Consider the following 26,999-nt stretch of genomic DNA (forward strand, 5'->3'; position numbering starts at 1 on the left):
ATTAAAATAGTAATCGTGATCACGATGAAAACCCACTATATAAATTTTACAATAATTTAAATGCTAATCATGATCACGATGAAGAGCCGCTTTATAAATGTAGTACAAATTATTTAAATGGTAATCATGATCATGATGAACAGCTGTAATGTAGATGTAATTATAATTAAAAAACCTTTGATCACGATGAAGAGCCACTATTTAAATGTGTAATGACAGGGGAGTCAACCTCCGGTGTGAGTGGACTAGTGGCCACGAGAGATAATGACAGGAGAGTCAGCCTGCAGTACGAATGCACTAGGAATGCACTAGTGGCCACGGGAGGTAATGACAGGGGAGTCGGCCTGCAGTGCGAATGGACTAGTGGCCACGGGAGGTAATGACAGGGGAGTCAGCCTGCAGTACGAATAGACGAGTGGCCACGGGAGGTAATGACAGGGGAGTCAGCCTGCAGTGCGAATGGACTAGTGGCCACGGGAGGTAATGACAGGGGAGTCAGCCTGCAGTGTGAGTGGATTAGTGGCCACGAGAGGTAATGACAGGGGAGTCAGCCTGCAGTGTGAGTGGATTAGTGGCCACGGGAGGTAATGACAGGGGAGTCAGCCTGCAGTGTGAGTGGACTAGTGGCCACGGGAGGTAATGACAGGGGAGTCAGCCTGCAGTGCGAATGGACTAGTGGCCACGGGAGGTAATGACAGGGGAGTCAGCCTGCAGTACGAATGGACGAGTGGCCACGGGAGGTAATGACAGGGGAGTCAGCCTGCAGTGCGAATGGACTAGTGGCCACGGGAGGTAATGACAGGGGAGTCAGCCTGCAGTGTGAGTGGATTAGTGGCCACGAGAGGTAATGACAGGGGAGTCAGCCTGCAGTGTGAGTGGACTAGTGGCCACGGGAGGTAATGACAGGGGAGTCAGCCTGCAGTGCGAATGGACGAGTGGCCACGGGAGGTAATGACAGGGGAGTCAGCCTGCAGTGTGACGTTACTGGTGGCCACGGGAGGTAATGCCAGGGGAGTCAGCCTGCTGTACGAATAGACTAGTGGCCACGAGAGGTAATGACAGGGGAGTCAGCCTGCAGTGCGAATGGACTAGTGGCCACGGGAGGTAATGACAGGGGAGTCAGCCTGCAGTACGAATGGACGAGTGGCCACGGGAGGTAATGATGTGGGAGTTAACCTGTAGTACGAAGGGACTGGTGGCTATGGGAGGTAATGACAGGGGAGTCGGCTTGCAGTACGAAGGAACTGGTGGCTACGGGAGGTATTGACAGGGGAGTCGGCTTGTAGTACGAAGGGACTGGTGGCTATGGGAATGATCGAGAATAGGAGCGTGGCCAGGTGACGGAAGAGAACGGTGGAGTCTGCTGGTAGAGCGAGCGGTCTAGAATCAGCGAGAAGGTTCGGAAATGGGGGCATGGCCTCGGACCGTATAAAAGGGAGATGCGCGGGAGACTCGGGGCTGTCAGAGTGGGGGTCTCCGCCTATCCGAGTGTGATCACGCGGCTCCTTAATACAGAAACCATCTCAAGACAAGCGCGTCGAAGTCGTCATTACAAATGTGAGAATTATACTTTAAATGGTAATCGTGATCACGGTTCTCACCTGCTAGCGCTGTTCAGCACAACCATGCCCGCCCTCTGCGCGTGAGAACGCGCCTTACGACGCAAGTGATAGCCCTGTTTATTACGATTATAAGCATGTAAGTGTGCTAACAATAGTGGTAACTATTATAATTACGATCAACGTTGTAATTGTTGGTCTCGCGCTCAGGGAGAGGGTAATGCAGCGGCTGCTCAGGCGCCATCACGAGCATGCGCTGCAAGGTGCACGCCCCCCATTGGTCAGACGGCCGCTCAGCAACGGCCGCTGTGATTGGACGAGACGTTTGGCCCTCGTGGCTGCGCGCAACCATTCGTGATTTTAACAAGAGGGGGACAAGGTAGAATGTGTGAGTCCTAATTATTAAAATTATAAGAGAGTTTTAATAATAAATTAGTAAAATTGACTATTTAAATAGAAAAATAAATTGATTGTTAATGATTAAAATTTATTATAAAAAATAATCATGATGAAGAGCCGCTCTATATATGTAATTATGATTTAAACGGTGTTAGTAAAAGACCTGTTACTAAAAAAACTGCTACTAAAAGACGTATTACTAGAACATGTGTTACTAAAAAACATTACTAAAAGACATGTTACTAAAATACGTGTTACTAAAAACATTTTTATAAAAAAAAAGTTTAAAAAAACACGTACACACACGTTGTGATGACGACCGTTTGTGTTGCGATCGAAACGTCATCGTTTTCTGTGAAAAATATCTACGTGACTTTACCGAAAGACCCAAAGAAAATTTTACAAAAATTTTTTACTAAAAATATGTTACTAAAATGTGTTACTAAAATATGTTACTAAAATGTGTTACTAAAAATGTGTTACTAAAAATATGTTACAAAAATGTTACAAAAAATGTTATTAAAAATGTGTTACTAAAATGTTACTAAAAATGTTACTAAAATGTGTTACTAAAAATGCGTTACTAAAATATGTTACAAAAAATGTGTTACTAAAATATGTTACTAAAAATGTTACTAAAAATATGTTACTAAAAATATTACTAAAAAGTGTTACTTAAAAGGTGTTACTAAAATATGTTACTAAAAATGTTACTAAAAATGTGTTACTAAAATGTGTTACTAAAAATGTTACAAAAAATGTGTTACTAAATACGTTACTAAAAATGTTACTAAAATATATTACTAAAAATGTGTTACTAAAATGTGTTACTAAAAATATGTTACAAAAATGTGTTACTAAAAATGTTACTAAAATGTTACTAAAAATGTTACTAAAAATGTTACTAAAAATATGTTACTAAAAATGTTACTAAAATGTGTTACTTAAAAGGTGTTACTAAAAATATGTTACTAAAAATGTTACTAAAAATGTGTTACTAAAATGTGTTACTAAAAATGTTACTAAAAATGTGTTACTAAATACGTTACTAAAAATGTGACTAAAATATGTTACAAAAAATGTGTTACTAAAATGTGTTACTAAAAATATGTTGCAAAAATGTGTTACTAAAATTTTTACAAAAAATGTTACTAAAATGTTACTAAAAAATGTTACAAAAATTTTTTTACTAAAATATGTTACAAAAAATTGTTACTAAAAATGTTACTCAAATGTTACTAAAAATGTGTTACTAAAATGTGTTACTAAAAATATGTTACAAAAATGTGTTACTAAAATTTTTACAAAAAATGTTACAAAAAATGTTACTAAAATTTTTTTACTAAAATATGTTACTAAAAAAATGTTACTAAAAATGTTACTCAAAATGTATTGCTAAAAAAGAAACAAACGGGCAGAGACGTCGAGACGGGTGCAACGGTTCGGAACAGAACGGACATCGCCACGTGGCCCCTCTAAGCCAACAACCTCCACAACCTCTCCGTTCGCTCTCTCTGGTTGCTGTCGAGAAGGGCCGTTGCCCGAAACGTCGCCGATTAAATAAATATTTCCTTTCTTCCACGCCACACACGCGTTTTTTGTATTCTTCTTCTTCTTGACAAATGCGTTGTGAGTGCTTGCTTGCTTTGTTTGGTTGTTGCTGTTGGTAAAGGGGCCGTCAATTTCTTGTCGGCCGCTGACTTTCTCAATCGCGGCGGAGGCGGCGGTGACGAGAACTGATGGGGGGAGTGGGCGGGCGGGCGACGAAGGGCGTTTGCTTTTCCCCTTGAAGGTTCTCAATAAAACATTCATAGTCATAATGAACGACGCTGATGCCCCCGCGAAATAAAACATTCATAGTACCCGGAGACAAGCTGGCGAGCGCGCCTGTGTGAGTGTGTGTCTGTGTGTGTGTGTGAGTGTTTGTGTGTGTGAGTGTGTTTGTGTGAGTGTGTTTGTGTGTGTGAGTGTGTTTGTGTGTGTGAGTGTGTCTGTGGGTGTGTGAGTGTTTGTGTGAGTGTGTCTGTGTGTGTGAGTGTGTGTGTCTGTGTGTGTGTGAGTGTGTCTGTGTGTGTGCGTGTGTTTGTGTGTGTGAGTGTGTCTGTGTGTCTGTGTGTGTGAGTGTGTTTGTGTGTGTGTTTGTGTGTGTGTCTGTGTGTGTGCGTGTGTTTGTGTGTGTCTGTGTGTGTGAGTGTGTCTGTGTGTGTGTGTGAGTCTGTGTGTGTGAGTGTGTCTGTGTGTGTGCGTCTGTGCGTTTGAGTGCGTCTGTGTGTGTTATTGTGTGTGTTTATGTGTGTGTGTCTGTGTGTCTGTGCATCTGTGTGTGTGAGTGTCTGTGTGTGTCTGTGTGTATGTTTCTGTGTTTGTGTCTGTGTGTGTGTTGTGGGAAGCGGTAGTGTAGCGGTTAGCGCGCTACGCTGCGAACCTGGCGACCCGGGTTCGATTCCCATTCACGACCAACACCAGTGACGATTGTCTGAACCAGTTCTGGCCCGATGTTTACACACCTGCGGTGTGTAAACATCGTCACTAGGGAGACAAAGGCGGCCGGGCGTGGTGCTGGCCACCCACCCCCTCGCGTACCGTATTGGCCCAACAGTCTGTTAAGTCTATACGGGAATCTTTTGTGTGTGGGGTGTATGAATGAGTGCGATTGTCCTCATGTCCCCACGTCTACCCCCTAAGTCTCTCCCCACGTCTCCCCAGGTCACTCCTTGTCTCCCCACGTCTTTCACCAGGTCTAACCCCACGTCTCCCCAAGCCTCACCCCGCATCTCCCAGCGTCTCTCCCCACATCTCCCCAGGTCACTCCACATCTACCCACATCTCACCCCAGTCTCCCCACATCTCCCCATGTCTTTCACCAGGTCTAACCCCACGTCTCCCCAAGCCTCACCCCGCATCTCCCAGCGTCTCTCCCCACGTCTCCCCAGGTCACTCCACATCTACCCACATCTACCCACATCTCACCCCAGTCTCCCCACATCTCTGCATGTTTTTCACCAGGTCTCACCCCACGTCTCACCCCACATCTCTCCTTCGTCTCCCCAAGTCTCACCCTGCATCTCTCCGCGTCTCTCCCCACGTCTCCCCACATCTCACCGCAGTCTCCCCACGTCTCCCCACATCTCACCCCAGTCTCCCCACGTCTCCTCGCGTCTTTCACCAGGTCTCACCCCACGTCTCCCCGCGTGTCTCTCCCCCACCGCCACGTGTCTCCCCACGTGCCTCTCTCCCCCCCCCACCGCCCCCGGCGAGGGCATCTCACCGATGCGGTCGAGGCGGTCGATGGCCACGGTCTCGAAGGCTCGCCGCATCATGGGGTACTCCTCCAGCACCTCGTTGAAGTGGTCCACGGAGAGCGAGAAGAGGCGGCAGTACGTGTCGGCGCGCACACTCGCCGTGCGGCGCCCGCGCGTCAGCAGGCAGATCTCTGCACGCGCAGAGTCGCCGTCGTCATCATCGTCATCATCAACAGCAGCAGCATCATCATGAGCAGCGTCATCAGCAGCACCATCAGCATTATCATCATCATCAACAACAGCATTATCAGCAGCATCAGCATTCTCAGCAGCAGCATCATTATCATCATCAGCAGCAGCAGCATTATCATCATCATCAGCAGCAGCATCATTATCATCATCAGCAGCATCATTATCATCATCATCATCAGCAGCAGCATCATCGTCATCATCATCAGCAGCAGCATCATCATGAGCAGCATCATCAGCAGCACCATCAGCATTATCATCATCATCAACAACAGCATTATCAGCAGCATCAGCATTCTCAGCAGCAGCATCAGCATTATCAGCAGCTGCATCATCATCAGCAGCAGCATCAGCAGCAGCAGCATCATCATTAGCAGCAGCAGCATCATCATCATGAACAACAGCAGCATCATCAGCATTATCATCATCAGCTGCATCATCAGCATTATCATCATCAACAGCATTATCAGCAGCAACATCATTATCAACAGCAGCAGCATCATCAGCAGCAGCATCATCATCAGCAGCATCATCATTAGCAGCAGCATCATCATCATGAACAACAGCAGCATCATCAGCATTATCATCATCAGCTGCATCATCAGCATTATCATCATCAACAGCATTATCAGCAGCAACATCATTATCAACAGCAGCAGCATCATCAGCAGCATCATCATCAGCAGCAGTAGCATCAGGATCATCAGCAGCATCATTAGCATCATCGGCAGAATCATCAGCAGCATCATCAGCAGCATACATCATCAGTGTCATAATCATTATCATCATCAGCAGATCATCATCAGTTTCACCCGTTATCATCATCATAAGCAGTGGCATCATCATCAGCAGCAGATCTCTTAGGTGCGCAGCATCATCGGCATCATCGGCATCATCATCATTATCGGTGTCATCTTTGTCATCTTCGCCATCGTCAGCAGAGACTCCTAGCAGGAATAGCTCCTGGTTCAAAAGCGAGGGCCACCTCAACGCGAGACAAATCTCTGGAGCGATACCGCTCCAGTGATTTGTCTCGCGTTGAACCGAACGCTGCCTCACTCATGTCACGACCAGACGGCCGATGGGATGTGTAAAGAAACAAGTTTGTGTTGCGGCAGATCGTGCGAAGGGGGTGTGCAGAAGCAGGCGCCTGATTGTCCGCTTATTTATTTATTCCTCCTCCTGAGGCTCCTCCTCCTCACGTCCTCCTCCTGAAATTCCCTCCCTCTCCACCCTCCCCTCCTCCTGACCTTCTCATCCTGAACCTCCTTTTCCGTCCCCTCCCTCCCTCCATCCATTCCTCCCTCCTGACCTCCTGACCTCCTGACCTCCTCCTCCTCCTGAACCCCTCCCTCCCCTGCCTCCCCTCCCCCTCCCTCCTCCTGAACCCCTCCCTCCCCTCCTTCCCTCCCTCCCTCCCTTTCTACCCCCCCCCCCTCCTGACCTTCTCATTCTGAACCTCCCTTTCCTTCCCCTCCCTCCCTCCATCCCTCCCTCCTGACCTCCTCCTCCTGAACCCCCCCCCCTCCTCCTGAACCTCTCCCTCCGTCTCCTCCCTCCCTCCCTCCTCCTCCTGAACCCCTCCCTCCCTCCTCCCTGCCTCCCTCCCCCCTCCTCCTGAACCCCTCCCCCCCTCCCTCCTCCTGAACCCCCCCCTCTCGCCCTCGCGTGGACCGACCTCCAAAGTAGGAGCCGTCGGAGAGCTTCGTCTCCTTGTTGGCCTTGGTGATGATGCTGACGACGCCGTGCTGGATGAAGTACATCTTCTTGCCGATGGTGCCCTCGCGCACGATGAAGTCCGCCGGCTGGAACACCTCGAACTGCAGCTTGGTGAGCATCGCCGTCACGAAGTTGGGGTCCGCGTTGGCGAACAGCGGCATGGAGGCGACGAGCTTGCGGCAGTTGTAGTTGACGATCTCCTGCGGTCGGGGGGGGGGGGCACGTGGTTCGTGGTGACCGGTGACCACGGCGGCGGTGATGGTGGTGATGACGATGGTGATAGAGATGGTGATGACGATGGTGATAGAGATGGTGATGGCGATGTTTATAGAGATGGTGATGACGATGGTTATACAGATGGTGATGACGATGTTTATAGAGATGGCGGTGGCGATGTTTATAGAGATGGTGATGACGATGGTTATACAGATGGTGATGGCGATGATGATAGAGATGGTGATGACGATGGTTATAGAGATGGTGATGACGATGTTTATAGAGATGGCGGTGACGATGGTGACAGAGATGGTGATGACGATGGTGATAGAGATGGTGATGACGATGGTGATAGAGATGGTGATGACGATGGTGATAGAGATGGTGACGGTGATGGTGATATAGATGGTGATGACGATGGTGATAGCGATGGCGATGGTGATATAGATGGTGATGATGATGTTTATAGAGATGGTGACGGTGATGGTGATAGCGGTGGCGATGACGGCGACGCGTCTCGCGCTCACGTGTCGGAGCGGCTCGTTGAGCTCCCCCAGGATGTTGTCCTCATCGAACATCTTGCCCTGGTAGCGGTGCTCGTAGTACTCGTGGATGCGCTGGCGCAGCTCCGCCGGCAGCTTGTGGAACGACATGTACTGCTCCACTTGCTTGTACTGCACGCGGGGGGTCAATAGGTCAACGGGTCAAGGGGTCAGCGACGGGTCGGTCGGCATGCACTGCTCCACTTGCTTGTACTGCACACGGGGGGTCAATAGGTCAACGGGTCAAGGGGTCAGCGGTGGGTCGGTATGGTATGCACTGCTCCACTTGCTTGTACTGCACGCGGGGGGTCAATAGGTCAACGGGTCAACGACGGATTGGAATGATATGCACTGCTCCACTTGCTTGCACTGCACACGGAGGGTCAATAGGTCAACAGGTCAAGGGGTCAGCGGCGGGTCGGTACGGTATGCACTGCTCCACTTGCTTGTACTGCACGCGGGGGATCAATAGGTCAACGGGTCAACGGCGGGTCAGCGGCTCAAGGGGGTCGACCGGTCAATGGGGGTCCGTGCTAAAGGGGTTATTTTGGGGAGGGAGGGGGTTGCCACTAAAGCCATCGCCGCCCCCGACACAGCCGATTGGCGAGGCCTCGTCGCCGCAAACAAAACGTGGCCAAATTCGCCGGCCGCTTCAGCACGCCGGGTTTGTTGTTGTTGTTGTTGTCGGTGTGTTGGGAAGGTAAACCCCGCAGCGTTTACAATTCCGAGTACAATAATAGTAGGTGTTTACCCTTTAAACTGGTACAAAACTGACACATTTATACAAGGCATCATGTTTGCAATAAACACAACACAAGCAGTCAAAATGCAAACAAAAAGAAACAACTCTGATAATGATAATAATATGCACTGTCCTTGAAGTTGATTGGTCCACACCCGAGACAGCTTTTCTTAGAGCCTAGTCTCTATTGGTGTTGGACCAGATGACACCAAAAGGCGTACAACTCAAAAACAGTGCACTATCAGAGTATTGAGAGCTCGGGGTAAGCATTTACACTATGAGACCTCCTTTACCAGTGGCAAAATATAGTAGTAGGTTTTTACCCTTTAAACTGGTACAAAATCATTATCATCATCAGAGTTGCTTCTTTTTGTTTGCATTTTGACTACTTGTGTTGTGGTTATTCCAAACATGATGCCTTGTATAAAGGTGTCCGTTTTGTACCAGTTTAAAGGGTAAAAACCTACTATAATATTTTGCCACTGGTAAAGGAGGTCTCATAGTGTAAATTCCGAGTACGGTGAAGGTTCCGCGGGCGACTGCAACCAATCAGGAGCTCCAGCACGGGGCAATTGGAAATGCGAGGAAGTCCCCCGTGCGTCGTCAGTCTCAAGCAAATGTGACGTCATCGCTGTGAGCCCACGTGGTGCTAATCTGGTCAGTGGGAGGTCAATGTGTCAGTTAGGCAGAGGGAGGGGGGGTCATCAGGTCGACGGGTCAAAGTGTCAGCGATGCACAGGGGGTCAATGGGGGGGGGGGCGGTCAACGTGTCGGTGATGCACGTAGGGGTCAATGGGTCAGCGATGCACAAGGGGGTCAACTGGTCAATGAAGGGGTCAACGTGTCAGTGATGCACATCGGGGTCAACGGGTCAATGGGGGGGTGGTCAACGTGTCGGTGATGCACATGGGGGTCAATGGGTCAGCGATGCACAGGGGGGTCAACTGGTCAATGGAGGGGTCAACGTGTCAGTGATGCACAGGGGTCAATTGTTCAACGCGTCAGCAATGCACAGGGGGGTCAATGGGTCAACGTGTCAGTGATGCACAGGGGTCAATTGTTCAACGCGTCAGTGATGCACAGGGCGGTCAATGGGTCAACGTGTTAGTGATGCGCATGGGGTCGACTGGTCAATGTGGGGTCAAGCGGTTCACCCGCGTCAAAGGGTGAGAGGTGACGGGTCATCGCTGCTGATGAGGATGATAGTGATGATGACGGTGTCGACGATTAGAATCGCCCAGAGCCGGATGTAGGCCGAGGCTGAGCGAGCCACCGCTTGGGGCCTCTCATTGCGAGGGGTGCGGCATGCGGGCGGGCGGCGACCTCCGAATACGAAATAAACATTAATGAAACAACGGCACGAAGTTGAAAGTTTTTACATAATCGGTTGAAAAATAAAGAAGACTGTGGGTTTAACAAAAAACCCGGACTTAAACGGTTACAGGGTTCTAGATTTGAAGCTTTCGTGACTGCAAGTATTCATATTCTTAGATTTTGTCGGTAAAGTCACCTCGGTAAAGTCACCTAGGTGACCTAGGTGACTTTACCGAAAAAACCTAAGAATACGGTTACAGGGTGTCCTCTTCTTACGAACGAGTTAGGTTCCAGAGGTACTGCTCGTAACTCGATTTGTTCGTAAGTTCCATCTTTACTCCTGTCGATTCGAAACGCGTTGTACGGCGTGTACACTCAACACGGGGAATGGCTTTAAAAGTTGTGTAATCTCCTGCAGACGTAGATGCCGCTGGTTCTTCACGTTCCGCAGATGTAGACGCCACCACCGCCGTCTATTGCGCTGCGGTTGAACTCACGACTCTCGATCCGAACAGGCAACTGGACATACGCACCAGCCTTGTTCGTATCTCTGACAGTTCGTGAGTAGAGGCGTCCCTGTATTTCCATTGCGATATTAGACAACAAATCTCAGAGGCATTCCTCCAAGGGAGGACCCCCTCGAAAAGCTTCACGCGGCTGAATTTTAGATACCCCAGCAACGTCACAATCCCCCCCACCCCCCCCGGAGGGGAGATGGAGGAGGGGGCAAGGGGGAGGGGGGGACCCTCAATGCCCCCCACGCACCTTCTCCTGGTACTGGCGTCGCGACGAGTCGAGCGACTGGATGAGCGCCGTGGCGTGCCCGATGAACATGGCGTAGCACGTGGCGCCCACAATCATGCTCAGCATTGTGAGCCACACGTCGGACATGCTGGAGGGCGCCTGCTGCCCGTAGCCGATGCACAGCATGTGGCTCATGGCCATGAAGAGGGCGTACGAGTACTGCATCTCCCACGACACGTTCTGCGGCGGGACACAATGACAAAGGTCGCCCGTGTAGCCTTCACGGGGGGGGTGTGGGGACAAGTGCTGTTAGTGAACGAGGAATAGCATCGACTCGTAAAAGCCGGCACTGTTGCACACGAGGGGGTGCGGCGCGGTGGCCAGCAAGCGGCGACATCGCTAAGTAACGCAAATCCAAAGATCGCTTCCATCCCACCCCCCCCCCCCCTCCGGCAATGTCGCCGTGCGTGTGGTGAACAGCGGCGCTGTGGGTGAGTGTGGGTGGGTGAGTGTGGGTGGGTGAGTGTGGGTGGGTGAGTGTGTGTGGGTGTGTGTGGTTGAGTGTGGGTGGGTGAGTGTGGGTGTGTGTGTGTGGGTGGGTGAGTGTGGGTGAGTGTGGGTGGGTGTGTGTGGTTGAGTGTGGGTGGGTGAGTGTGGGTGAGTGAGTGTGGGTGGGTGGGTGGGTGAGTGAGTGTGGGTGAGTGTGGGTGGGTGAGTGTGGGTGGGTGAGTGTGGGTGGGTGAGTGTGGGTGGGTGTGGGTGAGTGAGTGTGGGTGGGTGAGTGTGGGTGAGTGTGGGTGGGTGAGTGTGGATGGGTGAGTGTGGGTGGGTGTGGGTGAGTGTGGGTGGGTGAGTGTGGGTGGGTGAGTGTGGGTGGGTGGGTGTGGGTGGGTGTGGGTGAGTGTGGGTGGGTGGGTGTGGGTGGGTAAGTGTAGGTGGGTGAGTGTGGGTGTGTGAGTGTGGGTGGGTGTGGGTGAGTGTGGCTGGGTGTGTGTGGGTGGGTGAGTGTGGGTGGGTGTGTGTGGAAGGATGAGTGTGGGTGGGTGGGTGAGTGTGGGTGGGTGGGTGAGAGTGGGTGGGTGAGTGTGGGTGTGTGTGGGTGGGTGGGTGAGTGTGTGTGGGTGGGTGGGTGGGTGTGGGTGGGTGAGTGTGTGTGGGTGAGTGTGGGTGAGTGTGGGTGGGTGTGTGTGGATGGGTGTGGGTGGGTGAGTGTGGGTGGGTGTGTATGGGTGGGTGTGGGTGGGTGAGTGTGGGTGGGTGAGTGTGGGTGAGTGTGAGTGGGTGAGTGTGGGTGGGTGACGGTAAGGGGGCAGAGGAGCGACGCTCACAACAACGAGCGGAGCGCCGGGTGGCTAAAGCACAGCAAGTCGGCACAGTAGGGGGCACAGGTGGTGCATCGGTCAGTCATCTCGGTCATCTCAGTCAGTCGACCCGTGGCACCTGGGTGGTGCTCCGTGACCTCCTGCCGGCGGGCGTTCGACACTTCACGTGGCCTTAACGTGCACCTAGCCTGGCACAAGTGTCGTGGTGATGTCACCGCCACTTAGTGGCGAATGGCGGTTGTTGTTGTGTGTGTTGGTGAGTGTCGGTGAGTGAGTGTGGGTGAGTGTGATTAGAGGTGAGTGTGGGTGTGTGTGGGTGTGTGTGAGTAGGGGTGAGTGTGAGTAGGGGTGAGTGTGGATGAGTGTGTGGGTGAGTGTGTGTGAGTGTGTGGGTGAGTGTGAGTAGAAGTGAGTGTGGATGAGTGTGTGGGTGAGTGTGAGTAGGGGTGAGTGAGTGTGGGTGAGTGAGTGTGGGTGAGTGTGGGTGAGTGTGAGTAGGAGTGTGTGTGAATGTGGATGAGTGTGAGTAGGGGTGAGTGTGAGTGAGTGTGAGTTGGTGTGAGTGTGAATAGGGGTGAGTGTGTGTGAGAAGCGTCAACTCCGGGCGTGTCTCTGCACGCCCGGAATCCGGCGCCGCGCGTCTCGAGTTAGCGGATCACTCCGGGATCACTCCGGCATCACGCTGCGCGCCAGAATCCCACCCAGGGCGGCCGGGGCGGTGCAGTGCAGCAAGTAGTTTACCCGTCTACCCACGTTCGTACTCTTCGCTGTGTGTATCTCCTCTTCGCTGTGTGTATCTCCTCTTCGCTGTGTGTATCTCCTCTTCGCTGTGTGTATCTCCTCTTCGCAGTGTGTCATCTTCTCTTCGCTGTGTGGCATCTCCTCGTACCGTGGTGTGGCTGTCAAGGGGCTTGCTGGCATCGGTTCCACCTGAAGACGGAAGCTTGTGTTGCCTCCGAAACGTCGTGATTTTTATTTTATTTTACTTTTATTAATTTTAATTTTTTACCTACGTGACTTTACCGAAAAAAACCTAAGAATATGAATCCTTGCAGTCACGAAAGCTTCAAATCTAGAAGCAAACCTGACTCTGCTGATGAGACATCGAATGTCGAAACCTTGTCTGGACACATTTTTTCAAAACATTTCTTTGGTTCTTTCGGTAAAGTCACGTAGATAGAAAATAAAAATAAAATAAAAATGTTTAATAAAATTGTCTAGACAACCTCTTCCCCCCCCCCCCTCCTCCTCCAACGCTCCCCCAGCTCGAGAATTATCCGAAGCTCGAACTTGTTCCATGTCCCATTGGCTCGCGTGGATTATCCTCCGCGTCATCCTCCGGTTTCCTCCACCCCTCCTCCCTCCTCCCCCCCCTCCCTCCCCCCCTCCCCGCACCTTCACATCGAGACTCAACACGGACGAGTTTTATGATTAATTCCACGCGATGATGATAAGCCACTAAACTTCGTTGCGCTATCATTTTGTGACAGCTCAGGTCGCTTCGGGGAGGGGGGGCGGGGGGGGTTACACCTTGTGTAAGATAAATAAAAATAGTGAAGTGTTTTTATTTAGCTTAGTTTAGATCGCCCCCCCCCCCCCCCACGGTCAAACGACGCGTGGACACAATCACAGCCCGTTATACTCGGCGGGGGTGAGAGGGGGAGCGGGCGGAAGGGGGGGGGCTGGGTGGAGGAAGAACTGGGGGAGGGGGGAGGGGGGTTGGGGGGAGTGGGGTTGGGGGGAGGGGGGGGCTGGGTGGAGGTACAGCTGGGGGGAGGGGGGAGGGGGGTTGGGGGGAGTGGGGTTGGGGGGAAGGGGGGGGGCTGGGTGTATGAAGAACTGGGGGGGGGGAGGGGGTTGGGGGGAGTGGGGTTGGAGGGAGGGGGGGGGGCTGGGTGGATGAAGAACTGGGGGGAGGGGGAGCGGGGGAAGGGGGGGCTGGGTGGAGGAAGAACTGGGGGGAGGGGGAGGGCGGTTGGGGGGAGGGGGGGCTGGGGAGTAGAGGGGGCTGGGTGGATGAAGGACTGGGGGGGAAGAGGGCTGGGGATGAGTCGGGGAAGGGGGGCTGGGGAAAGGAGGGAGCTGGGGTGAGGGGAGGCTGGGGTTGGTAGTAAGGGGGGGCTGCGGTGAGTGAGGGGGGGGCTGGGGATAGGGATGGGGGGGCTGCGGGGGGGTGGTGGTGGAATTCCTGCAAGGCGGGTACGCGACGTTGTCGTCTGTGGAGCGCTCGGAATCTCTCTCGCCAGCCCGAGCCCTCCACGGGGAGAGTAAGAAGGCTCGCCCTCTCGCATTTCAATGAACTTCTGCAACGCCTCTCCTCGCCCCGTGCGAGAGGCGTCGTTTGTTCTTTTCAGTCGGGGTGGCGGCGGGGGGGGGGGCGGTAGGAGCTGTTCATAATCGGGCGTCCGTATTTGCCAAGGACAAGTTATGTCGGATCTTGGCTTCACCGTTGGAGTGGAAGGCTGGGGGGGGGGTGGTGGATGGGGGTGAGGTTTTTTTGTGGTGTGGTTTTGGTTACAATCGCGACCTCTGGGCAGGTGGTGGACGATGGGCGATTCATCTTCTTGGTTCTTTCGGTAAAGTCATGTAGAAGGGAAGTAATAAAATAATAAAAATAAAACATAATACAATAATTCTCACGACGTTTCGGCCACAACGCAAGCAGCCGTCCTCAGGTGAAAACCAGGTCTGTCGAGGCGACAGAGTCTGAATGAAACAGCACACGAGCTTGGAGCATATATATATAAGCTGGGCGCCTTGACAAAGGAATTTGCATATCAAGAGGAATTTAGCATTTGCTAAATGTCGATTTTTGACCCGGTGGAGGCAATGCTGGGAGTGCCAGGGAGGCGAGACGTCCACTGCCTCACCTGGCACACGGGAGCATCGTGGATTCCACCATGGCACTCCCGCCTGTATATTTGGAGTTTTCGGCGTCTCTCTCTCTCTCCTTCCCTCTTTCTCCCCGTGGTTGTGTGGATTTTTCTCCGGGTCCTCCGGGTTTTCCCTCCACGTTTAGAATCACCGTGCGTTTTAGAGTAATTTGGCTGCTATAAATTTCCACGTGATAAGCCACTTCGTTGAGCTCGCATTTCTGGAAAGATGGCTTCTAAAAAAGTTCTATATAACTCAGTGGGCTATACAACTGTTAACATAATAAAATTATCTTCTTGGTTCTTTCGGTAAAGTCACGTAGAAGGGAAATAATATAACAATAAAAATAAAACATAATAAAATACAATTCTCACGACGTTTCGGCCACAACGTAAGCAGCCGTCCTCAGGTAAAGAACAGGTCTGTCGGAAAGACAGCGTCTGAATGAACACCACCAAGCTTGGCAGCGCATATTTAAGCTGGGTTAGCGGAGGGAAGGGCGCCTTGACAAAGGAATAATAATAAAATTCGTTTATAGTCGAGTTTTAGTTTGTAGTCGAGTTTTTAGGTCCGGCTGGTGGTTCACCCTCCCGCCCTCCACCCGCCCCCTCCCCTCGTCCCGTCCGGCACCACCCCCCACCGCCTCCTGAAGTTTTGTTTTAATTGAAACTCGGAAGAGAAATAAGTAATTCAGAACAAACGCCAACAACAACAACAACCCAGCCAAGAGTTGCGCAAGTTACATTTTGACAAAAGTCGCGGGAGTAACTGGGACGTGGAGCGATTTGCGTGACTTTGAGTGGAGGTAACCTCACTGCGTGGCCACACATAACGATTCCAAAGAACACAGGATGAGATGTTACTATCCTTTGTGCAAGCACTTCCAAGAGTTCATGAACAGTGAGCCTGGTGAAATTTGGGGAGCGCATCGTCAGTAGTAAACCTTTGGGTCCTAGGGTGTTTCGGCCTTTCACACTATACACCCTCCCCAAAGGCGGCCAGCGACAGGGTGATCAATCCTACGCTTGCTTCCCATTCCCAATTAGTCATAGGAGTTGCCTTGTTGTTGATAGCCACCATCCCATGGGACTATGCATGGCAGGGGCGTCCTCGTCCCTGAGTCAAGCATTGTTGACTGCATACCTCCTGGCCCTCTCACTTTGGGGCCCAAGTGACTGTGATTATTGAACCGAAATCGGCTTCCAATTCATCCACGTGCACCGCGATTCTCACCTTGCTGTAACAATAGCGCCCTGATTGTCATTGACATCGGACGGAATCTGTCACGTGTCCCTGTCACGTGTCACTGCCACGTGTCTATCACTGTCACGTCACTGTCACGTGTCTGCCACGTGTCTGTCACGTGTCCTTCACTGCGACTTTACGCGTGTTGTTGTTCGCCGTTCGTCGAGTAGACGAGGCTCCGAATCCATTGAGTTGTTTCGTTATTCTGTGCACCATTGCGGCAGATTGAAAACAAAAACTAACTTTCTTTAGAACTGCTTGTTGTTGTTGTTGTGTGTTTAGTTTGTTTGTCCTTCCCCCCGCACCTCCGATTAGCGCGGTTGGCTACGTACGGTGCGAACGAAGTTCGACGTACAAACGTACATCATTCACATCATTTGATTGTGTGGCCTTCATAGAAAGATTATATAACAGGCGACGTATCAGACAATACACCAGAAGGACCATCGCCCGAAACGTCAGATATATTTATCTTTCAGGCCACACGCGGTTCACGTTAATGAACGTGTTGTCCCCCCTATTATTATATTTTGGTACTGGCAAAGGAGGTCTAATGATGTAGATGCTTATACCCCGAGCCCTCATTACTTTGATAGTGAATTGTCTTTGAGCTGTACGTCTTTTGGCGTCCTCTGGTCGAGCACCAATTGGGTCGAAGCTCAAAAGAAAGCCGTCCCTTGGTGTGGACCAATCAGTTTCAAGGACAATACATATATAATCAGAGTAGTAGGTTTTTACCCTTTAAACTGGTACAAAACTGACACCTTTCTACAAGGCATCATGTTTGCAATAACCGCAACACAAGCAGTCAAAATGCAAACAAAAAGAAACAACTCTGATAATGGTAATGATATGCACTGTCCTTGAAGTTGATTGGTCCACACCCGAGACAGCTTTCCTTAGAGCCTAGTCTCCAGTGCTGTTGGACCAGATGACGCCAAAAGGCGTACAACTCAAAAACAGTACACTATCAGAGCTTCAATAGACCCAAGTCGACCCCGACTACACCGCTGCACCCGCGCGTAAACCCCGCGCGCAGTGATACGGCCGGCGCACTTTCGGGGGTCTCTGGCCCAAAGACGCTGGGGCAACGCTACCAAGCTCACGTGCGGGATCCACCCCCTGAGTCGGAGCCAGTTCTGCAACAGACTCCACACCGGTGTTATCAGAGAGCCCACTTCAATGTGTGATCGATGAGCATTCGTGACGGAGCGGACTCATGAGAGTGCGCAATAAAAAATGTTCTTCACTTACTTCAAGTGGCTTGAGGAACGGCGCTCTACAAATATGAAATATAAACTGAGATAAGGAACCGAGGCCCCCACTCAGGCCTGCCCCAGCCCTACAGAATGCACTCTGCTGCTGGCCATGATGTGTCCAGCGGTGTATGTGTGTTGCCCATTGTGTGCCAGTGGTGTGTGTGTGTGCTGGTCATTGTGTGCCCAGCGGTGTGTGTGTGTGTGTGCTGGTCATTGTATGACAGTGGTGTGTGTGTGTGTGTGTGTTGCCCATTGTGTGCCAGTGGTGTGTGTGTGTGTGTGTGCTGGTCATTGTGTGCCCAGCGGTGTGTGTGTGTGTTTTGCCCATTGTGTGACAGTGGGGTGTGTGTGTGTGTGTTGCCCATTGTGTGCCAGTGGTGTGTGTGTGTATGTTGCCCATTGTGTGCCAGTGGTGTGTGTGTGTGTGCTGGTCATTGTATGACAGTGGTGTGTGTGTGTGTGTGTGCTGGTCATTGTGTGCCCAGTGGTGTGTGTGTGTGCTGCCCATTATGTGCCAGTGGTATGTGTGTGTGCTGGTCATTGTGTGACAGTGGTGTGTGTGTGTGCTGGTAATTGTGTGCAAGTGGTGTGTGTGTATGCTGCCCATTATGTGTCAGTAGTGTGTGTGTGTGCTGCCCATTATGTGCCAGTGGTGTATGTGTGTGCTGCCCATTGTGTGCCCAGTGGTGTGTGTGTGTGTGCTGGTCATTGTGTGACAGTGATGTGTGTGTGTTGACCACTATGTGCCAGTGGTGTGTGTGTGTTGCCCACTGTGTGCAAGTGGTGTGTGTGTGTGCTGCCCATTGTGTGCCCAGTGGTGTGTGTGCTGGTCATTGTGTGACAGTGATGTGTGTGTGTTGACCACTATGTGCCAGTGGTGTGTGTTGCCCATTGTGTGCAAGTGGTGTGTGTTGCCCATTATGTGCCAGTGGTGTATGTGTGTGCTGGTCATTGTATGCGAGTGGTGTGTGTGTGTGATTGCGCTGGCCCATTGTGTTGTTGTTGTTGTTGTTTTCCTCGGGCCGTACCACCATGCGGGAGGTGGTGACCCAGCAGTCGTCTGGGAAGTCCTGCAGCATGGGCACGAGGAACTGCAGGCAGCCGTCCCAGTGGCACAGCAGCAGCATCATGGCGATGAGGTTGATGATGCGCATCACGGCGCTCGCCAGGTCGTACGTCATGTGGAAGATCTGTCGCGACGGGCAAGGGCGACACGAAGACAAAGATACCCCCGTATAGCCTCAACAGACTGTTGGGGCAAGTGCAGCTACCTATGTGTAATGACAGTGGCGTCTGCATGCGGTGTGAGTGAACTAGTGGCCACGGGAGGTAATGACAGGGGAGTCAGCCTGCAGTGTGAATGGACTAGTGGCCACGGGAGGTAGTGACAGGGGAGTCAGTATACAGTGTGAATGGACTAGTGGCCACGGGAGGTAATGACAGGGAGTCAGCCTGCAGTGTGAATGGACTAGTGGCCACGGGAGGTAGTGACAGGGGAGTCAGCCTGCAGTGCAAATGGACTGGTGGCCACGGGAGGTAATGACAGGGGAGTCAGCCTACAGTGTGAATGCACGAGTGGTCACGGGAGGTAATGACAGGGGTGTCAGTTGTGAGTGCGTAGAGACCGGTGGCTACGGGAATTATCGAGAAGAGAGCGAGGTCAGGTGACGGAAGAGGACGGTGGAGTCTGCCAGTGGAGCGAGCGTCCAGAGTCAGCAAGAAGGTTCGGGAACGGGGGCGTGGCCTCGTGTCAGTATATAAAAGGGAGATGCGCGGGAGACTCGGGGCTGTCGCAGTGGGGGTCTCGGCCTCGTGTCAAGTAAACGTGTCTTCAATAAAGTGCCATCTCAAGAGAAGTGTGTCAAGTCGTCTTTACATATGCAAGGCCGGAAGAGCACAGAGACAGACACACACAAAGACAAAGATCCCCCCCCTCCGTGTAGCCTAATCAGACTGTAGGGGCAAGTGCTGTTCGCGAATAGCACCTATGCAACGCTGAAACGGCACACGAGGCGGTGGGTGGCCAGCACCACGCCTGGCCGCGTTTGTCTCCCCAGTGGCGATGTTTACACACCGCACCAGCTACTCATTTGAAGCTGAGTCGACTTAGGGGAGGCCCAGGACCGGTTCAGATAATCGTCACCGGTGTTGGCCATGAGTGGGAATCGAACTCTGGTCGCCGGGTTCGTAGCGCAGTGCAGCGCTAACTACAAAGACACACAACGACAAAGATCCAGCGTATAGCCTTAACAGGCAGTTGGCGCCGGTGCTCTTAGCGCGAGTAGCACACTGTGTGAAGCGGGAGCTGAGTTCTCGAACAAAGCTCTCGGTTTGCCGGTCGATCTACGTTCCCACCCTCACCTATGGCCATGGACTTTGGGCAATGACCGAAAGGGTGAGATCGCGGGTACAAGGGGTCGAGATGAGGTTTATCGGCAGGGTTTTCCGGGCTCACTCTCCGTGATCGGATAAGGAGCTCGGTAATCAGGGAGAGCCGCAGAGTCGAGACGCTGCTCCTGCGGATTGAGACGAGCCAGTCGAGGTGGTTCGAGCACCCGGTGAGGATGCCCCCACCCCGGTAGACTCCCCCCTGGGACTCTACCGGGCAGCACGTCCCACTACGTCGCTCTGCTGGCCCGGGAATACCCGGGAATTCTCCAGGAAGGGCTAGAGTCCATGTATAGTAGTGTATAGCAGTGTAGTGTATAGTGTAGTAGTGTATAGTGTAGTGTATAGTAGTGTATAGCAGTGTATAGCAGTGTAGTGTATAGTGTAGTGTATAGCAGTGTATAGCAGTGTAGTGTATAGTGTAGTAGTGTATAGCAGTGTATAGCAGTGTAGTGTATAGTGTAGTAGTGTATAGTAGTGTATAGCATTGTAGTGTATAGTGTAGTAGTGTATAGTAGTGTATAGCAGTGTAGTGTATAGTGTAGTAGTGTATAGCAGTGTATAGCAGTGTAGTGTATAGTGTAGTAGTGTATAGTAGTGTATAGCAGTGTAGTGTATAGTGTAGTAGTGTATAGCAGTGTAGTGTATAGTGTAGTAGTGTATAGCAGTGTATAGCAGTGTAGTGTATAGTGTAGTAGTGTATAGCAGTGTATAGTAGTGTAGTGTATAGTGTAGTAGTGTATAGTAGTGTATAGTAGTGTAGTGTATAGTGTAGTAGTGTATAGTGTAGTGTATAGTAGTGTATAGTAGTGTAGTGTATAGTGTAGTAGTGTATAGTGTAGTATATAGTAGTGTATAGCAGTGTAGTGTATAGTGTGGTAGTGTATAGTGTAGTGTATAGTAGTGTATAGCAGTGTAGTGTATAGTGTAGTAGTGTATAGCAGTGTATAGCAGTGTAGTGTATAGTGTAGTAGTGTATAGTAGTGTATAGCAGTGTAGTGTATAGTGTAGTAGTGTATAGCAGTGTATAGCAGTGTAGTGTATAGTGTAGTAGTGTATAGTAGTGTATAGCAGTGTAGTGTATAGTGTATAGCAGTGTATTGTATAGTGTAGTAGTGTATAGCAGTGTTATAGCAGTGTAGTGTATAGTGTAGTAGTGTATAGTAGTGTATAGCAGTGTAGTGTATAGTGTAGTAGTGTATAGCAGTTGTAGCAGTGTAGTGTATAGTGTAGTAGTGTATAATGTAGTGTATGTAGTGTATGTAGTGTAGTGTATAGTGTGGTAGTGTATAGTGTAGTGTATCGTAGTGTATAGCAGTGTAGTGTATAGTGTAGTGTATAGCAGTGTATAGCAGTGTAGTGTATAGTGTAGTAGTGTATAGTGTAGTGTATAGTAGTGTATAGCAGTGTAGTGTATAGTTAGTAGTGTATAGTGGAGTGTATAGTGTAGTGTATATCAGTTAGTGTATGGCGGTTTTATATTGGTAGTAGTGTATAGTTGTAGTAGTGTATAGCAGTGTAAAGCAGTGTAAGTGTATAGTGTAGTAGTGTATAGTAGTGTATAGTCTAGTGTAGTTAGTGTAGTTAGTGTATAGCAGTGTAGTGTATAGTGTAGTAGTGTATAGCAGTGTAGTGTATAGTGTAGTAGTGTATAGCAGTGTAATAGCAGTGTAGTGTATAGTGTAGTAGTGTATAGTAGTGTATAGCAGTGTAGTGTATAGTGTAGTAGTGTATAGCAGTGTATAGTAGTGTAGTGTATAGTGTAGTAGTGTATAGTGTAGTGTATAGTAGTGTATAGCAGTGTAGTGTATAGTGTAGTAGTGTATAATGTAGTGTATAGTAGTGTATAGTAGTGTAGTGTATAGTGTGGTAGTGTATAGTGTAGTGTATAGTAGTGTATAGCAGTGTAGTGTATAGTGTAGTAGTGTATAGTAGTGTATAGCAGTGTAGTGTATAGTGTAGTAGTGTATAGTGTAGTGTATAGTAGTGTATAGCAGTGTAGTGTATAGTGTAGTAGTGTATAGTGTAGTATATAGTAGTGTATAGCAGTGTATAGCAGTGTAGTGTATAGTATAGTAGTGTATAGTAGTGTATAGTAGTGTAGTGTATAGTGTAGTAGTGTATAGTGTAGTGTATAGTAGTGTATAGCAGTGTAGTGTATAGTGTAGTAGTGTATAATGTAGTGTATAGTAGTGTATAGTAGTGTAGTGTATAGTGTGGTAGTGTATAGTGTAGTGTATAGTAGTGTATAGCAGTGTAGTGTATAGTGTAGTAGTGTATAGCAGTGTATAGCAGTGTAGTGTATAGTGTAGTAGTGTATAGTGTAGTGTATAGTAGTGTATAGCAGTGTAGTGTATAGTGTAGTAGTGTATAGTAGTGTATAGCAGTGTAGTGTATAGTGTAGTAGTGTATAGCAGTGTATAGCAGTGTAGTGTATAGTGTAGTAGTGTATAGTAGTGTATAGCAGTGTAGTGTATAGTGTATAGCAGTGTATTGTATAGTGTAGTAGTGTATAGCAGTGTATAGCAGTGTAGTGTATAGTGTAGTAGTGTATAGTAGTGTATAGCAGTGTAGTGTATAGTGTAGTAGTGTATAGCAGTGTATAGCAGTGTAGTGTATAGTGTAGTAGTGTATAATGTAGTGTATAGTAGTGTATAGTAGTGTAGTGTATAGTGTGGTAGTGTATAGTGTAGTGTATAGTAGTGTATAGCAGTGTAGTGTATAGTGTAGTGTATAGCAGTGTATAGCAGTGTAGTGTATAGTGTAGTAGTGTATAGTGTAGTGTATAGTAGTGTATAGCAGTGTAGTGTATAGTGTAGTAGTGTATAGTGTAGTGTATAGTGTAGTGTATAGCAGTGTAGTGTATAGTGTAGTAGTGTATAGCAGTGTATAGCAGTGTAGTGTATAGTGTAGTAGTGTATAGTAGTGTATAGCAGTGTAGTGTATAGTGTAGTAGTGTATAGCAGTGTAGTGTATAGTGTAGTAGTGTATAGCAGTGTAGTGTATAGTGTAGTAGTGTATAGCAGTGTATAGCAGTGTAGTGTATAGTGTAGTAGTGTATAGTAGTGTATAGCAGTGTAGTGTATAGTGTAGTAGTGTATAGCAGTGTATAGTAGTGTAGTGTATAGTGTAGTAGTGTATAGTGTAGTGTATAGTAGTGTATAGCAGTGTAGTGTATAGTGTAGTAGTGTATAATGTAGTGTATAGTAGTGTATAGTAGTGTAGTGTATAGTGTGGTAGTGTATAGTGTAGTGTATAGTAGTGTATAGCAGTGTAGTGTATAGTGTAGTAGTGTATAGTAGTGTATAGCAGTGTAGTGTATAGTGTAGTAGTGTATAGTGTAGTGTATAGTAGTGTATAGCAGTGTAGTGTATAGTGTAGTAGTGTATAGTGTAGTATATAGTAGTGTATAGCAGTGTATAGCAGGTAGTGTATAGTGTAGTAGTGTATAGTAGTGTATAGTAGTGTAGTGTATAGTGTAGTAGTGTATAGTGTAGTGTATAGTAGTGTATAGCAGTGTAGTGTATAGTGTAGTAGTGTATAATGTAGTGTATAGTAGTGTATAGTAGTGTAGTGTATAGTGTGGTAGTGTATAGTGTAGTGTATAGTAGTGTATAGCAGTGTAGTGTATAGTGTAGTAGTGTATAGCAGTGTATAGCAGTGTAGTGTATAGTGTAGTAGTGTATAGTGTAGTGTATAGTAGTGTATAGCAGTGTAGTGTATAGTGTAGTAGTGTATAGTGTAGTGTATAGTAGTGTATAGCAGTGTAGTGTATAGTGTAGTAGTGTATAGTGTAGTGTTTCGTAGTGTATAGCAGTGTAGTGTATAGTGTAGTGTATAGTAGTGTATAGCAGTGTAGTGTATAGTGTATAGCAGTGTATTGTATAGTAGTGTATAGCAGTGGAGTGTCTAGTGTAGTAGTGTATAGTGTAGTGTATAGTAGTGTATAGTAGTGTATAGCAGTGTAGTGTATAGTGTAGTAGTGTATAGTGTAGTGTATAGTAGTGTATAGCAGTGTAGTGTATAGAGTAGTAGTGTATAGTGTAGTGTATAGTAGTGTATAGCAGGGTAGTGTATAGTGCATAGTAATGTAGATCTAGAGTCTATCTGTCGCCAGGGAGGTGTGGACCGCCCCTACTCAATGCACTGCAACCTCGACCCTCACCAGGACGAGCGGACTGAGAAACGAGCGAAGGAACCTATGAAGGCCGGCACAGCACACGAGGCGATGGATAGCCAACACCACATACACCAACACACACAACAACAACGACAACCGCCATTCACCACAAAGTGGCGATGACGTCACCACGACGCTTGTGCCAGGCCACGTGAAGTGTCGAACGCCTGCTGGAAGGAGGTCATGGGTTGACTGACTGAGATGACTGACCGATACACCACCTGTGCCCCCTTCTATTCCAACTAGCTCTGTTTTAGCCACCCGGCACCCTGCTCGTTGTTGTGAGCGTCGCTCCTCTGCCCTCCGTTGTTGCCGGAGGGCGACTGCCTCCAACTGCCCAGTAGCAGCGTCCTTCACGAGCCTCCTCCACAGTCCCAAAGACAATACAAACTAAAAATTAACCCGTAAAAACAAAGTTTTTCACTATAAATCCTTTATATGCGTGGCGGCTAGAGTCCTCTCGTCCTCTGGCTTGAGATGGCTGCCACCTATGGGTCAGATGATTGCCTGCCACCATTAAGCAATTGGTAATTAAATATAAAAAAAATCAAATCCTAAAAAGTGTAAAATTTTGAAAACAAATTTTTCACGAAAATTAATTGGCACGCACAACGAGTCTGTGTGGAAAATGTCAGCTCGATTGGATCACGGGAAGTGGGTTAAAAAACGACCGAAAGATTTGCTCGGTCGTAAGCGCCAAGCGCGCAAGCAAGTGAACTTAATATAAATGATTTAAAAACAACCCCCCCCCCCGTATAGCCTTCAATAGACTTCTGAAGCAAGTGCTGTTAGCGAGCACCTATCCCAAAGACAATAGTCCACCGTATGACCCACACACAGGGCACCCCCCCCCCCCCCCCCCCCACACACACACAGAGACCGGCCAACACACACACACACGCACACACACGCGCACTCACAGACACGTAGAGACACTGTTAGTTACATAGATTTACGAGGGAGCGTGTGAGTGCATGTGGGCTACACACACACTCACACCAGGGTGGACATACTAAAACAAACACCCCCCTCCCACGCCGCTCGCCGCCAAGGTGGGCGGAGGTCGTTTGCAGCGGCGATGATTGGTGACCTTTGGTGACCTCGACGTTGAAGGGGCCTGGACCTCGCCCGCCCGCCCGCTCGCTCGCTCGAGTGACCCTCCGCGTGGCTCGTCATCACGGGGGGTCAGGGTTAGGGTCAACTTCGGTCGTCGGTGTCGTAAATTGGTTTGCCACTTACTTGCCTTCCGTGTCCAGAGACTTACATCAGAGCCAATGACTCACGTAGGCTCACACATCCTTACATAATGAGCCATGAACTCACGTAGCCTTATATAGGAGCAATAAACTCACATAGCCTTACATAGGAGCTAGAGACTCGCATAGCCTTACATAGGAGCCGTAAACTCACATATCTTTACATAGAGGCCATAGACTCACATAGTCTTACACAGGAGCCATAGACTCACATAGTCTTAAACAGGAGCCATAGACTCACATAGACTTGTATAGAGGCCATAGACTCACATAGTCTTACACAGGAGCCATAGACTCACATAGACTTGTATAGAAGCTATAGACTCACATAGACTTACATAGGAGCCGTAAACTCACATATCTTTACATAGGAGCCATAGACTCACATAGATTTACACAGGAGCCGTAAACTCACATATCTTTACATAGGAGTCATAGACTCACATAGACTTACATAGGAGCTAGAGACTCACGTAGACTTACATAGGAGCCATAGACTCACATAGACTTACATAGGAGCCGTAAACTCACATATCTTTACATAGGAGCCATATACTCACATTGCCTTACATAGGAGCCATAGACTCACATAGACTTACACAGGAGCCATAGACTTACATAGACTTACATAGGAGCCATAGCCTCACATAGACTTACATAGGAGCCATAGCCTCACATAGACTTACATAGAAGTCATAGACTCACATAGACTTACATATGAGCCATAGACTCACATAGACTTACATAGGAGCCATAGACTTACATAGACTTCCATAGGAGCCATAGCCTCACATAGACTTACATAGGAGCCATAGCCTCACATAGACTTACATAGGAGCTAGAGACTCGCATAGACTTACATAGGAGCCATAGCCTCATATTGCCTTACATAGAAGCCATAGACTCACATAGACTTACATAGGAGCCATAGACTCACATAGACTTACATAGGAGCCATAGACTCACATTGCCTTACATAGGAGCCATAGACTCGCATAGACTTACATAGGAGCCATAGACTCACATAGACTTACATAGAAGCCATATACTCACATAGACTTACAAAGGAGCCATAGACTCACATTGCCTTACATAGAAGCCATAGACTCACATAGACTTACATAGGAGCCATAGACTCACATAGACTTACATATGAGCCATAGCCTCACATAGACTTACATATGAGCCATAGACTCACATAGACTTACATAGGAGCCATAGCCTCACATAGACTTACATAGGAGCCATAGACTCGCATAGACTTACATAGGAGCCATAGACTCGCATAGACTTACATAGGAGCCATAGCCTCACATTGCCTTACATAGGAGCCATAGACTCACATAGACTTACATATGAGCCATAGACTCACATAGACTTGCATAGGAGCTAGAGACTCGCATAGACTTACATAGGAGCCATAGACTCACATAGCCCTACATAGGAGCCATAGACTCACATAGACTTACATATGAGCCAGAGACTGACATAGACTTACATAGGAGCTAGAGACTCGCATAGACTTACATAGGAGCCGTAAACTCACATATCTTTACATAGGAGCCATAGACTCACATAGCCTTGTATAGGAGCCATAGACTTACAAGCGAATTTGTCTTCTGGAAGATGTGTTGTAATCTAGATTTTCAAAACCATATTCCGGAAGGCCGTTCTCCACAGCCAAACATTACCGGCCAGGGGGCAGGAGGTACCGACAGCCGTCTACAATCACCTTGCAGAAGAATCTCT

The 26,999-nt window shown here is 49.0% G+C and overlaps 1 protein-coding gene across 1 annotated transcript in view; it reads right to left on the reverse strand.

Annotated features, from left to right (window-relative positions):
* Window positions 1-26,999, reverse strand: part of LOC133355023 (potassium/sodium hyperpolarization-activated cyclic nucleotide-gated channel 1-like) — an 84,441-nt gene that overhangs the window by 14,161 nt on the left and 43,281 nt on the right. The window contains 5 exon segments of the mRNA XM_061572278.1: window positions 5,227-5,391; window positions 7,128-7,368; window positions 7,912-8,058; window positions 10,748-10,966; window positions 18,455-18,616. Coding sequence (XP_061428262.1) covers window positions 5,227-5,391; window positions 7,128-7,368; window positions 7,912-8,058; window positions 10,748-10,966; window positions 18,455-18,616 — 934 coding nt within the window.

Source organism: Lethenteron reissneri, chromosome 50, assembly GCF_015708825.2.
Source record: "Lethenteron reissneri isolate LAM-NWPU_2019-01 chromosome 50, ASM1570882v1, whole genome shotgun sequence".
NCBI classification, from domain to species: domain Eukaryota; kingdom Metazoa; phylum Chordata; class Hyperoartia; order Petromyzontiformes; family Petromyzontidae; genus Lethenteron; species Lethenteron reissneri.